Here is a 15,704-nt window from a genome sequence, read left to right as displayed (position 1 = left end):
GGTTAGTGTGTTAATAGTCAGATTTTTGACATAGGTCTTTTCCCCCCATATAATTTTAAAGTACAGTTTCCTGTTGGGCACAATCACTTTCCGTGCTCGCACCTCCCCCCGGGAACCTCCGCCACACCACATATTAGGAATACCCGCAGCTATTTCACCTAGGAACAGAATGTTTCCTTCGAACCCTGCACTAGATCAGCCCTGAGGAAAGAACCAATGATAGACTTTCAGAAGTACTGTACATTTGTTTTCATCCTGCAGTGATCTGAAGTTGCAAAGATTTAATGCAGTAATCTGGTCCTTATCTGGGTCCTTATTGGAGTTCGCTGAATAAATCCCTTAGAGATGCTACATATTCTATGTAACACTTCTGGTTAAAATCCTATTTTTCTGATGCTAATATATACACACAATATTGTGTGGTCTTTAAATGTCTTTGTCTAGACAAAACAAGTGTGAAAGTGTTTTCATACTGTATATCGGTCCTTCTGGTAGTTTTTTTTCCTCTCTACTTATTCAACACACATGTTGTATTAACTTATACAGTTTAAACAACATTTTGGAGTCAATTTTACTTTCCTCTTTTGCTCCTAAAAATTATTTCTTAACCCGCCCTGGTGATTAAAAAAAAAAAAAAAAAAAAAAAGAAGCAGATTCCTGCCCTCATCAACCTAAATCAATGCAGAAAACACACACAGACACCTGTATTTCATGCACAATATGCATTACACAGGTTGTTCTTTGTTCTCCATATCAGCATTTGTATTTGGGGAGCTATTGTTGATACATTTGAAAAATGAGATCAAAAGTAAAACACATTCATGCACCCTTTATCTTAGCGACTTCTGACCATGCGGTGACACAATGGATACATTCCGAGATTGCGATAAGGTGTCGGAAGCTCTATATTGGTTTTAAAATAATGTACAACCGAGCCTGAAGCAAGGAATGGGGAAAAAACTTCACGCTGGAAAAGCTATCTACCTATCTATAGCGCTATCTAACTTCAAACCAATATTAAAGGGCAAACAAAAAAGGAAATCTGTCTAGTCCTTCTTAAAATACAAACATGCATTGTTCCAGGTACCAGACCTGTCTTTACTACATTTAAAAAGTACCCTACATAGTGATTTTACGGAGCACACAGGGACACTGGGGTTCCCCGAAGTCCAGAATTATTTATGCATGTTAGGCATAGTATCTTGGAAGTCAAAGGGTGCCCGGGCATCCAGTTCTTGGAAATCAGAAGACAAATGCATACAATCTTATTCTTAGAAGAACCCCCCATATATATTACAAAGATCCCCCCCTGAAACCAAAACTATTGCCCAAGACCAGTTCCACCAGGAAGTACTCAACAGTCTGGACAGATGTGTTGATTAAATGAGGGTTTACAGCTTCTCAATCTTTGCCAATACACGCAACCGAGCCCCTAGGCCTGGAAACAACACCTGCTTCTAATGCAAAGCTTATAGGAGCATAAGAAAAGACACATGCTGTGCAGACACTGGTATCGGACTATGGTCACCCTGCAATAATCTGCTGTGTACATCTGACAATATAAAGTGTTTTAATGGAGGTAATGTCTGTGGACATTAAACACCGCTATAATAGAACCAGGTGTATGGGTTTCCTTTGAGAAAAGCTTATTTCCAAACCCAAATACATGTGTTGGGCTGTATATCAATTTTGAGCATGTCTACATATTTCCAGTCCCTCTCACCAAACTAAACTTAACCTAAAGTAATCCCTAACTAGAGACACTTGTCATGCCTGTTATGCCAATTCCATGTGATGCCTGGACAAGCATTTCTCTACACCCCATAAAGAGACCGTTCCTATTATTTGCCTATTAGAGCTTGAGAGGCTTACATTGGGGTATATAGGGTAGTCAGTCACATGCTAAATACTAGTGTTGTCATTCTCAGTAGGATTCAAATACATTAACTTCTCATCACTGGAGGGTTCTATAAACATTGGTTTGCAATGCATTTAGGATCCCTTGTGCACTAAAGCCCCCATCAAAATATTAATAGTGGTCTCAGTGGAGCTCTACATTATGACAATTAAAAAATATTCATTAGGACGCTTTGGCTCAGAATATCATGCTAAAGTGCATTGAAATTCTGTAAATGTCACGATGTAGTGCACGAGAGGCCAACTCCAGTCCCCAAGGGCCACCAACCGGCCAGGTTTTAAAGGATATCTGTGCCTCGCACAGGTGGCTCAATCAGCTCTCCCCTTGACAAAGGCTGCCTGTGTGCAGCCGAAACGTCGGATTTACGCTGGATTAAATTTTCTACTTTGTGATAAGACAGTGTGCCTGGACTATTCTCTTTACCCTGATACCACTTGTGGACCTGGTAGGACGAACCCCCTTGGTCCGTGGGCACCGGCAATAGTGCTTGATTGTGTGCCAGATCACCTCTTTCTATTGACTCAATCAGTGGCTCTGTCAAAAACTGAGCCACTGAGCCACCAGTGCTGAAGCAGGGACTGATTGAGCCGCCTGTGCCGAGTCAGTTTGGTGGCCCTTGAGGACTGAAGTTGCCCACCCCTGATGTAGAGCTAATTTCGTGTACTTGTAGTTAGTATAAGAATGGCTGTTTAGGTCACATTGTGCAGAGCAGGGTTTTCCTTCTCTCGTGTGCGGTCCTCTCGCAGGGCCCGAGCTGACCTAGGCTGAAAGAAGTGCTTGACAGATGCAGTGTGCTTTCCCCAGATCCCATGGAAAAACATTTTCTTCGTTAAAAAAAAGAAAAAACCCTGAAAAAGTAGCATTGTTACTTAAACCTTTTCGCTGTGCTGCAATAGGTTGCAGACGCCTTCTGGCAGCTGAAGGGTTGAGGGCGATTTCATTACTTCAAGAAAGCCAATGATCAAGTATTCCCAAAAAGGGCTTATTCTACATCCGCCGAAGTGGACGATCAGGACATTTTTGGCCGAAATTCCCCATTGAAGGGAGCAGGGAATTTCAGGCCGAAAAAGGCCCTATTGGTTGCTTTGGCGTATAACGAATAAACCCCTAAATGTTCTTTGTTTGTTTACTTTAAAGGGATATATGCCACTTAGACCATCGGGAATTTCATGCTGAAAATGGCCCTATTAACTTTTTTTTTATCCTACTTTAAAATGCCTTCCAAAACACAAGCACATGCTCAACAGGTGTGTCTGTGATTTCCCTAGCGCCAACTTACTAAGTTTGGGTACAGGCTGTGTATCCCAAAACTGGTATTTACGTTTGCTTGCCTCGTCAAGGTTCTTGGCGGGTCCCTGGCACGCAGAAAGCAGCTCCATTGCTCTCTGAATATCTTGCAGTTTCTGCATCGGGATGGCAGGGTTCTGGAAAGAGAACAATTTTACCAAAAGTTAAAAAGCAGAAAAATGTTAAATGTAAATACCACAATTTGTGGAGTTCTTGGGTTGCCAAATGAGCAATAATTACACTGTTATTAGGACATCTCTCCTAATATACTCCTTATTAGCACGGCACTAATGGAAACAAAAATGGAAAGAAAAATTAGAGATAGAAGCTCTTAATAAAAGGTTCATCGTAACACGTTTAAAAAAAAAAGTGATTTGGTTTCTAAGAATGTAAAATTAAATGTAAACCAAAGCAAAGTCCCTAGACTTCGACTACTAACATTATCATGGCAAACAATACACCTCAATGAAGAGGAATCTGTAATATGAAGACATAAGGCACTGTACAGCAGAAATAGGACTGCGATCTTCTGGACAAGTTTTGAGCGGATGTTGTCTGTCACTGTTGCCGATTCTTCTTCCTATATTGCAAGATGCACAGGCAGTGAAGGGACACATCTCCGTGCTTCAGTACATGCTCTGGAGCTCATCAAAATCCTTGCGAACCACCACACCGTATCCAGCAGCAGTGGGAAACTCCATGTTAGAAACGTTACTGGCCTTGCTTACAGTGTGAGATGGGAGGGAATACTTTGTAGCCACAAGCACCCTTGCTTCCATGGCCAAGCTCCTCCCTCCTGCCTAATTACATACACAAATGATGTTACACGTGTCCCATATGATCTAAAATAGCAATCAGGGATCAGACTTGTACTTGCCACTGATCATCTTAATAACTCATTAATAATTAATAATAATTATTATTATTATAACTCTGTGCTTTTACAGGAGTAACATCTGGTTATCATCCCCTTTACTTTCTTTCGTGAATGCTTTCTTCGTGGCCCGTGTAATTCTAACCTTTGCTGGTAATTGCTCCCCCCCTTTACCTGTTTGGCCAATGATATAGCAGCATCATTACTTTACACACACAAAAAAAAGTTAAACCAGTGGGTATGAACCGTCTGCGCCTGGCAGTGACTGCCCCTGCAATCTTCTGTGCTTTCTTACCACAAAGTTATTTGTAGGGTACTGCATAGGATTTTATAGCTAACAAAAGATATGAAGTCAGGCAGTTGCCATGGGAAAATATTCACTCATAAGAATATGGGGGACAAGACAAATTAAAAGGCTGCAGTACATTTCAGTTCAAAAGCAGCTAACTTAATGAGTACAATATTTATTTTCCCTCGAGAGTCCTGCATACCCCAGCCTGTCCCTTCACTCAACAGTGAAAAGGAAGGAATCAGCAGATAAGATACCTCGGTGCTTAGTTCTCTCAACACATCGGGCTGGGGGACCGAGGTGCGACATTGAAAAAGTCTTGAAGAGCAGACACATTACTGTACATCAGTGTTCTGGCTACATCATTCAGAACATGTGCGCCCTGAGACAAAATGGCAACAAGGGGCTATATTTATGTATAACCAAGTACATCTTACAATGGTCTCAAGGGCATCGTCGGTTCTCTGGAAACTGTGCAGCTTCACTGGATTAAAATGATTTGCTGCTTTTGATAATAATAATAAAAAATGAATATGGTTATCTATGGGCCGGCATCATAAATCCTACAGCAAACCAGATTCGTACCCGAAGTCACTGTCCTAAATTTAGCTTGTTGACTGCAAGAAAAGTGAAGCAGGAGAAAACAGAGGGTGTGAGGCCTGGAGTTGATACGCAGCAGCAGAGGTGGAACTAGGGAGGGGCGAGCGGGGCAGGCTGTCCTGGGCGCAGCCCTTGGGGGCACAGGTCGGGCAGTGACAGGTGGAGAAGGAAGAGGGCAGGGGCGGAGGAAGGGGAGCAAGAAATGGATGGAGATTGGGGGTCAGGGGGGACAAGAAATGGATGGACATGGGGGTGAGGTGGACAAGAAATAGCTGGAGGGGGTACAAGCAATGGATGGAGGAGTGGAGCAAAAAATGGAAGGGGGGGGAGACAAGAAATGGAAGGGGGGGAGACAAGAAATGGATGGAGGCGGAGGAAGGGAGCAAAAATGGATGGAGAAGGGGGAGCAAGAAATAGAGGGGGGAAGAAATGGAGGGGGAGAGAGAGAGAACGAAATGGGAGGATAGGTAAAGGATGGGGGAGAGAGAGGATGGGGGAAGGAGGGAGAGATCCACTTGGTCTCCAATAGATCCCTTGAGATGCGACGTCCCTAATTGACGTATCACATGTCACCAGTAGCCCATGAGTCTATCTGCATACATGTCCTGTCACTTACCCCCATATCATACAGTGGATAAGGTGTATGTGTGTAATGGCCTTTAAATGAGCACACTGAATATCAAATGTTTGCTTCCTATACACTGATGTTTATCAAGCCAGTCATAGAAGTGATTATAATGCAAAAAGGCCATAGGATTTAGTGGACTATGTTTTGTAGGAAAGGTAAGGTTGTGCCGGTATGTGTTTCCTGACATGAAGACATTAGCAATAGTGGCTTCAAGATGTTTTCCAGTAGAAAACTACACAATAAGCATGAACTCGACAAACCAACACATTTGAATAAACAAAGGACTGGTGAGTCACTGGGCAAAACGGCTTTCATATTACAATTTATTTTTTTATATATTACAAAAGGCTTAAATATTACAAAACGTAAGTGAAAAAATGCAATCTAACAAGGCAGGTTATTTTGTGGATAAATAAACAAACACCTGTAGTTATCCTTACACTTTTAACCAGAACTGGTCATGGGTTAATAAGGCGTATACGTAATGTACATATACATTAGCATGGTTACAGGATAAGGGTGCCGTGCCATCAAAACCCTTCAATGCGAGGGAAGAAGAGTGATTCATATTTCAAGGAAACCAATCAAATATGTATGCTATAATCACACTAGAGGAACATGCCCGAAATCATATTAACATACTGTATTAAAAAAAAAAGTCTGTAAACCCCCAAAACTGCGGATTATTCTGCGGTGTGTTAGAAATGAGATGATCTCTGGGCATTGCAGAATGAAGCTTTCTGACCGTGATGTCCCAGCCCTGATTTGTAGTATTCTGCCTTTTCTATTCTGTCCCAGACATTCAATTCTCCTGATTGACCCAAATATCTGACTGAGCCTAAAAAACAAACAAACTAACAAACAAACAAACAAAAACCCCAAGACCTCCTGTGCACGGAGAATTGTATACGTACAGTAATGACAAAGAAGCACTCACTTTTGAAGGCTGCTGTGTTTTAATTTCTTGAGAATCCGATGCGGAGTCTGACTTGGCGCCCCCAGAATTTGTTTTTTCCTTTTTCCTCTTTTGTTTCTTCTTTTTCTTTTTAGCACCTAGATCTCCGGCAGGGCTTCTGCTTGGGAAATTGAAAAACACAAAAAGTAGATAAGTACTGTAGGCTACTACCTAAAACGCAAGAAAATAAAAAAAAGACCATGCAGAGAACCTGCCAAAGGTGCAAGCAAAATACTTGTTAACTTCTATTTTTTTTATTTTTAGAAATGTAGCAATCTAGTGTAATCTACTGTAAGAAATATGATTGAAAAGTTCCTTACATTTGACACAGATGCAAGGAAAAAGAATGAAGACACTTTCCTAGAGCGCGATACATTGATGACTATTTTTCAAACTTTTAATGCTTGGATGACATAGAGATGAATTCCTAGAGTTGGGTCCAAGTGGAAAGAGGACTTTCTACTAAATGGCATTTCCCGAACACACACTTTTCTAGTAAATAAAAGGCCAAGGTGACAGGTAAGAAAGGCTTTAGTTGCATGAATGAGCATTGGCGTGAGAGCTTTGAAGCCCGACACCCACTCGAAAAGGGACTGGCCTGCACTTCATAAAATGGGTGACAACTGGAGTTTAGGGATTACAGCAGGAATACAGACTTTTAGATCATATTAGGAGTACAAATCTTGCCACATGCTGTATACCTTGCATGCTATAGGACACATTACTTAGTGGAGTAAACCTTTAAAAAGCATAAATTCCTTAAATATTTTATAAAAGAAAAAAAATAGTTATGATATTCAGTATTCAATGTATTTCCCCAATTTAGTCAATTAAAAATAATGTGATAATAAGTCTGTTTGAGGGATATGTACGCTACGGTCTAAGTGTTGTGCTTCTGGAAGATGAATACATCCTTAAGGTTTTCATAAGAGGCTCCACTAAAGCAGCAAATGCCACCAAGAATAACTTCTTATTCAACCTTATCTGCACTCTGGAGTATTCTCAAAATACAACCTTGTCTTTCCTAGATCACAAGTAACAATAACTTTTTTCCCCTTGTTGCATTTATGAGACATTAAAAATGGTTACTGTTAATGACCAGAAGTATTGTCCAGAGAACTTGAACCTCAGCTGGTTTGATTTTTGTGAACTGACTACAGTATTCTGTTTGGAGCTACTACTCTGTGAGAACATTAATCTTAGGACTTGGTTCTGCTGCATAGGACTGCCCACTTCTGGGCTGATAGTGTTGTAGCTAGCTTTGGATTGGTGCCTTTGCTGTAATTGTATTATTATACCCTGTTGGGTGATTATTATTGTAAGTGCGCCCACCTACTTCTACTATTATTACAGCCTGGTTATTGCTTATAATTTAGGGAGTTCCTGTTCCTACAGGGGTAAGGGAAGTACCTGGATCAGATTGGTCTTAGGGAACGGGCCAGAAGAATGGGCTAGGAGCCCCAAAATGTTGCAACCCTTATTCCCCTGTTTTGTCACCCCATCCCCCTCTTTCCCTTACCTTGTCTCCCTCTTCTACGTGTCCTTCCCCCCACTACACTTGGTGTATTTCTATAACTTTATAAGTCTATACTGTACATTTTATTGTACCGTAGCTAACATTGTCAGTTACAATTGTTTGCTACATATTGAACTATTATCAGTACAGTAGTTAAAAAAAAAAAAAATCTTTTTCGCATATCACCCAGTGTCTTTTGCATTTATATTCTTTATTGAGTGCTGGTAATTCCCCTTGTGTTCCTTATTGAATAATATTAATACTACATGGGACTGGATCATTGGACCTGTACTAAACTGCTCTGGATGCTGAGCTCGATCTACGAAACAGCCACACACGTCATTATATATGCAAATAAAATGTACATACAGAAGGTTTTTTCAGGAATATAACAGGCAACAAGTGTTCATTCCCATTTACTGTAACATGCTAAACTGCTGACGCCTCTCCTAGCCCGTACAATGCATTCTCTGTGGCTCTCGTGTTGGCTGTCTCTGTGATGTTTTACTTCTCTCCAACATAAACCCCCCACATGTCTTTGCCACTTAGACAGTAGTATGCATACATATCTATTGAACAGTCACAAAACTTGAGAGGAGGAGATGGAAGAGGAAGATTTAGGGACAGAATCCAGTGGAGCCTTGGACACGGCCTGGATGGAGATTTAGGCTTATACTTTAATGGGGCAATCCCTCTTTAGACCAAAGTTAGCCAACGGCCGTGGCACGTTTTATATGTTACATAGTAGATGAGGTTGAAAAAAAGACGTACATCCATCAAGTTCAACCAATGTTAAATTTAAACAACAGATACTTTATCCTATATCTCTACTTACTTATTGATCCAGAGGAAAGCAAACAAAAAACCCCATTAAGGGGAAAAATAAATTCCTTCCCGACTCCAAGAATTGGCAATTGGACTAATACCTGAATCAACATTCTTCCCATGTATACTTATTTGGTATATCTCTGTATACCTTTCCTTTCTAAAAAAGATGCCCAACCTTTTTCGAACAAATTTATTGTATCTGCCATCACAGTCTCCATGGGTAATGAATTCCATATTTTAACTGCCCTTACTGTAAAGAACCCTTTCCTTTGTTGCTTGTGAAAGCTACTTTCCTCCAACCTTAAGGGATGGCCCCGAGTCCTTAGTACTGCCCGTGGGATGAATAGTTCTTTTGAAAGCTCCTTGTACTGTCCCCGAATATATTTGTATATAGTTATCATATCCCCTCTTAGATCCCTCTTTTCTAATGTAAATAAATCTAATTTAGCTAATCTCTCCTCATCAATTAGATTGTCCATCCCCTTTATTAATCTGGTGGATGTTATATGCAGACTGGCACCATTTTGAAACAAATCAGACAAGTAGAAGTATTTTTTTAATACATAAGTAACAAATGCTTTGTAGTTGTTTATTTTACAATCTTCATCTAAATCTCTTTTGTGATATAACTCCTTGTAAAGTAAACTGATGTCTGTACAGGTAACTTGTTCTTCCAAACTGTTTTTTTTTTTCTGTGTGTTTTGTTTGGCTGGTAATAACACCATATTTAAAGAAATAATGGGGAACAGAAAAACATTACCTATTTAAACTGACGCAAAGAAAATAGAAACATGCTTATTTTTACACAACATGCTTATTTTTACACATTTTCCTTCCTTTACTTTAGGAAGGATTAAATCATTCTAAGGAAGCGGATTACATTGAGTTGTTTACCAACAAACACTTTTTGCTTTCTATGTGGGACTGCCCTTTTAAATGGTTCAATATTCTAAAATAGACCGCTACAACAAAACAAAGGGCTGTTTACAGTAAATGGAGAACTTCAGTTATTTTTAGTATATACTGTACTGTAGTTGTTAAAAAAATATCTATGTTACAACAGTGTGCATGCAACACATTGCGCTGCATTGCATGGCACTGAAGGTTGATCTTGGCAGAGAAAGTGTTTATCTGCACTGGCACTTAACCTCTGCAGTGCTGGTTAGACCCACCACATCGCTATGCAATTATTCACAGGTCATTACTGTACCCAAGAGAGCAAAAGGAGATTTTGCTCTATTAAATAGTAAACAGTGGAAAGCTATATAATTGAGCACAGCAGCATCCCTCAAATATGTCAATGTGCTGAAAGGGCACTTGCTTCGTTCAGTAATTGACTTAGAGGCATGTGTATAATCCACATAACAGTTACTGTTCAAAAGGGATTTAGCGTACAACTAAAAGATTTGTACAAATAAGACCCCGAGGTTTCTGGTAAAATGCACCTGATCTGAGAAAAAGGATAGAAAAATAATAATCATGGGAGGTATAAAATAAAAGTCTGAAACGGTGAAGTGGACAAAGGCTTAACACAATTTGTTTGCAAAATAAGAGAAGAGGACATTGGTATAATATGTGAAGTTCTGATGCATGAAATGTAATCTAGGTAACAAAACAAAAATAGACAGCACTCAAAGGGGCTAAAATCAGATAACAAATGGTGCAATGTGGAGGAACCCTGTAACAGGATTAAAGGGAAGCACCATCGGACACTTTTTTGCCCCTTGGGAACGGGCCCGAAGATGGTTTTTTTCCCCAAAACGTTGCCCCCTTCCCTGTAGTACCGCACTTTGTCCCACCCTTACCCTCCCTTACCCTTCCCTTGTTTATCCCGCTCCTTCCTGGTCACATATACTGCATACTTTTGTGTTACTTAACCCCTTGGGGGTTGTATTTCCTGATTAAACTAGTTTGGCTTATTCCTTTTTTGCAAATTGTCATTTGTGAGTGCTGGGAACATCATTTTGTGTTTAATTACTATGGTTCAAAGCAAAGGACAAAAAGGCCCAGTGCTACATCTAATTTGACATATTATATAGTTAAATACGTATCTGTTTATTAGCACGGGTCATTTAGTTCAATTCTTTGGCCAAAGTATTTTAAGCCTACAACCACTTCACGGTCTGCCCATCCTTAGGTCCTAACACTGCTGCACCTGCAAAAAGCTCTTATAACCATTGTAATGGAGGTGGAGATGTCTTTAGTAAACTGGTCATTCACCGGTGCTTAGCAAGGACTGCAATTAAGAAGGTGGGATGAGGTGAGCTAGGAAACAGGGAGGAGGGGCCACTAACCCCAAGTTTAACTTCCAACTGATATTAACCAACCCCCCTCCTACAGGAGGGCCAGATCGTGAAGTGGTTGTAGGCTTAAAATACTTTGGCCAAATAATTGAATTAATGACCTTTGCTTATAAAAACAAATAAGTATTTAACTATATAATATGTCAAATTTGATGTAGCACTAGGCCAGGGGTCGGCAACCTTTCAAGGAACAAGAGACATTTTATAAAAAAAAATTCTACGTCCAATATATTCTGAGAGACGCAACATATGCATGAATACAGGCATACCCCACATTAACATACGCAATGGGACCGGAGCATGTATGTAAAGCGAAAAAGTACTTAAAGTGAAGCACTACCTTTTTTCCACTTATCGATGCATGTACTGTACAGCAATCATCATATATGTGCATAACTGATGTAAATAACACCTTTGTAACAGGCTCTACAGTCTCCCTGCTTGCGCACAGCTTCGGTACAGGTAGGGAGCCGGTATTGCTGTTCGGGACGTGATGACAGGCGCATGCGTGAGCTGCTGTTTGCCTATTGGGCGATATGTACTTACTCGCGAGTGTACTTAAAGTGAGTGTACTTAAAGCGGGGTATGCCTGTATCACACCCCACAAACACATACATACATACATATAGGTGCGCCAACAAGTATTCTAAAACTTGCCTTGGAAAATCTGGGGCTATCACCAACAAGATCCAGGTACATGCTGGGTACATGCGGCAACATTTCAGTGACATTTCTGCAGAGACTAATGGTCCATCGAATTAACACAGCAGGGACCCCCGCTGTTAATCCGATGGGCCATTAGTCTGTCTGCAGAAATGTCACAGAAATGTTGCAGCATGTACCCAGCATGTACCTGGATCTTGTTGGTGATAGCCCCAGATTTGTTTTAGAATACTCGTCAGCACTACAGTATACTGTACACACACTAATATGTATATACGGTATAAGCATACGTCATGTAGGGTCCCGTTGTCATGGTAACTGAAGTGGAAGGAGAATGCCGGGAGTTGAAGGGGGAAGACGCATGAGAATGCCAGGTGATACGCTGCACCACGCCGCAAGTAAGTCTCGCCAGAGGGTAAAATGAGGGGAATTAGAGAGGGAGGGCGAGTAGCTCTTTTTAAAAATAATTTACACACACACACTTACTTTGGGCCTGCCTGTCTCCTCACTGTCCTGGGTTGCAACCCTTTGAGGGAGAGAGGCAGCAGCTGGGGAGCGGCAACCTGCGGACGAGAAGAGCAGCAGGTTGCCGACCCCTGCACTAGGCCTTTTTGTATTATGTTGTATATATGAGGTCACAATCCCAGTAGCACTCCTTTTGACACAATATATATGATGTGGTGGCTTTGGGTCCCGAGTTGTGTACGTGTTTCAAAGCAGTAGGAAGAAAAGCCAGGAAATTATGCGATTGCTGGAGGTCGGCAGCTACCATATTCCTCCTTATTGCAAGACAAGTTTATAACATAAATTAGATGCAATTAAAAAGGGGTAGTGAGCCAAGAGAGTCCCAGTGCTCTGCACTTCTCCTGCATGTCAACGACACAGCCTGGGCTTCAATGGCTCAACTGTTTAGTAGGGTGCGACTGACATGTTATTCATTGTGAAAAGAAAACCTGTTCCACCCTAAAACGTCTACTAAACGTCAGAAAGGTTCATTCACAGCCCGGACCTATTAAGAAACCCATTCCATGATGCACACAGCAGTTGCAGTGCGGTACATGCGTACATTCCCTCATTAACTTCAGACATAATGCCAGGCAGAGGGCAAGGGTGACGAGATGCCGTTCAAAATGAACCAATGTGGAACCCTCCATAGAGTACAGCAGGGGTGTGCAAAGTTTTTTGGCTGTGCCCCCCCCTGCACTCGCGCCACCCACCCTCCCGAGTGACCCGGCGTCAAATGACGACAAGGGTCACGTGACCCCGCTGCGACATTTGACGCCACGTTGTCATGGCGACGTGAGCAGAAGCCGGCTGAATCCCGGTAAGTACAGGTCGCAGAGGCCTCGCGTGGTCACCTGGCATTTAATTTACATGCCTCAGGGAAGAGCAGGGGCCTGTGCAATGCCCCCTTCTCCCCCCCCGAAAAATCCAGCGCCTCCCAGTTTGCGCACCAATGGAGTACAGAAGTACAGAGTACAGCCACACTGTGCAGCCAGGTAGATCAAAGCAGCATTTCCTCCTGTTTCTTTCTTTAATCATTTGGGCCGGGAGATCCTCCGGAGAGGAACCGCAGTATTCTCAGTTCTAGGGATCCCCTTGGTTCCAGATAGTAACATACGAGGAAGATGGGAGCAGGTGGTAAGATCCCTTTTATTAGAACAAGTATGTTACAAGTGTAACGGTGTTTCTGGCCCGGCCTGACCCACCCAATCTCACATTGGCCCCTGTGGTCTAACCGGACCCCATTACAGTGTGGATATGTCATATGGTGCACCTGCTGGCTACAGGACTCCTGAGTCTCCCGCATGATGGTGTGTGGGGAGAACCCGTCAGACAGGCAGCTGAGGTAGTGTGCTGAGTCTCACCTAGTTCCAGTGCAGCGCCTCCACCTCACCAGGGTCCCTGCGTCCGCAAGGGGATGATCCTGGCGAGGAACTCCTCCGTGGTGCTCCTCTCTGTACACTCATTCCAGATAGATACACGAGAGGGTTTCTGGCTGAACTCATCTTTATTGACACGGTGGGCATAGCTGCCCTCCACAAGGAGTATCTTCAGCCGCTCATCTCGCCAGTGCTCCCTTTAGTTAGGTATGTCACCCAGATCAGGGATTCACTTATTCCCGCAGGAATCACTGTCCTGTGCCAGGTCCCTGGACACAGCCTCCCATGGAGTTACTATAACATAACTGACACTCTGATAGAACTTGAACTCCTTCCTCAGCTCTGACAAGAGCTGGAACTCCTTTCTCAGCAGAACAACTAACAACCAACTCAGGTAGAACTTTCCAGCAACTAACTTTTAGACACAGTGCTGTGCCTTATGTAAGCTTCTGAGGCTGACACATCTCTGACATCACTAACCATGGAGTCAGAGCATGTGACCAGTCCCAGCCATACACAGAGCACCCCACCAGCTCTGAGGGGAAACCTCCATAATTACTGCTGGCATGCCCACACTTACCAGGCCTTACTGCCAACAGGAGAGATGACTGTAGGCATTTTACATGACCGCTACATTCTCCCCCTGGTGAATCCCATCGTCCTCGCTGGGACCTAAATTTGTATACCTCTTTCCAGGAAGCACTGTAACGGAAAACATAATTAACATCACACAAATTTCCTCATAATACAGTACATATGAATACAGTCATCCGCCAAGCCCGCCCCGACCAGCAGCCACGAACCCGCGTAATGTCTCAGTACCCCCTTAATAATAGTGATCTGGGTCAGGTTTCCTCACTTCCCGGTTACCCATATCCAGGACCGTAACATAATAATGCCTAGGTGATCCTCTCTCTGGCACATAGGTCACCCTATGTTTGTGAACATTTCTCCCTATGCTCCACACTCGCATCAGGGTGTCTATTCTTTCTTCCGCCTTTTTACCTACAATGTCGCTCCCCCTATTGGTTAAGTACAGCTCTATAGTTTCTTGGAGCCACAGTTCCCTATTGTCCTCAATTTCATCCATCAGGGGCTCCGGAACATAGGGATACTCCAACCCATGGGACTTTTTATATCTGGCTATTATAGCCCTCTCCGCCCTACTGACCCTGGTCAGATCCGCATTACCTGCCCTCCCAGGTAACACCCATGATAGGGGCTCATCAGAATCTACTGGGTCTGACAGTGTGTCGGGACCCATGGGCGCTATGTCTCTACGCTCCAGCTGGAACCACCTCTTCTGTAGTTCCCTGTCCCTCTGCTCTGGTGTAAACTCTCCCTCTTTCCACCAGAAGTCTACCACGTCCTCCCGCCGGATGAGGAACCGAGTACGGTCCATCCATGCGGAGTACCCCTCAAATAGTGGAGCCCACCACCGGGTCTCCTTAAAGGGATTAGGCCCTGGTTCCCGGTCATCATCAATTGAAAACACCCCTGACGACCTTGTGGATCGCGAGTTAAACCACCTCGAGGACCCCGGAGCCTTTACTGCCGGTTGGGGTGCTGTATCCGCCACCCTCAATTCTCCTCCTCCACGTAAATCGCCTTCCGTAGCTCCACTGAGCTGCCTCTCCCCAGTCCGTTTTTCCTCCCCCCCCAAAGGTATGTCCACAAGTTCCAAGCTGGGCGGTGAACCCGGTGACCGTGTGATAGGTGTAGGGGCATTAGCTAGGGCATGGGGTTGGGTATAGGGGCAGGGAACGGGACCCCACGGGGTTACGACCCGCTCCTGGCTGTCCGTAGACTGGTCCAAGGATGATGTCTCACCCTCCTCAGTCCTGAGATCGTCTCTCCGATTTCTGGGCAATACGAGCGGTCGGGGACCTTCCCCCAATCGCCGAAGCGTCGCTGCTTCCCCTTCCTGGGTTCCGCCGTCGCCACCGGAAGTGACGTCCTC

General features: G+C 43.2%; 1 protein-coding gene across 3 annotated transcripts in view; it reads right to left on the bottom strand.

The window, feature by feature from the left end:
• Positions 1-15,704, bottom strand: part of NMT2 (N-myristoyltransferase 2) — a 66,519-nt gene that overhangs the window by 23,536 nt on the left and 27,279 nt on the right. Inside the window, exons 2-3 of one of the 3 annotated variants that reach the window (XM_075587426.1) lie at positions 6,534-6,672; positions 3,240-3,342 (exon numbers count right to left, since the gene is read on the bottom strand). In XM_075587426.1, the coding sequence (XP_075443541.1) occupies positions 3,240-3,342; positions 6,534-6,672 (242 nt within the window). Of the gene's footprint in view, positions 1-3,197; positions 3,343-6,533; positions 6,673-15,704 lie in introns of all 3 variants that reach the window. The other 2 variants (XM_075587424.1, XM_075587425.1) reach the window with 2 other exon arrangements.

This window comes from Ascaphus truei, chromosome 2 (assembly GCF_040206685.1).
Source record: "Ascaphus truei isolate aAscTru1 chromosome 2, aAscTru1.hap1, whole genome shotgun sequence".
NCBI lineage: Eukaryota > Metazoa > Chordata > Amphibia > Anura > Ascaphidae > Ascaphus > Ascaphus truei.
Note: the sequence above shows the minus strand (reverse complement) of the source record. Positions and strands in the feature narration are given on the sequence as shown.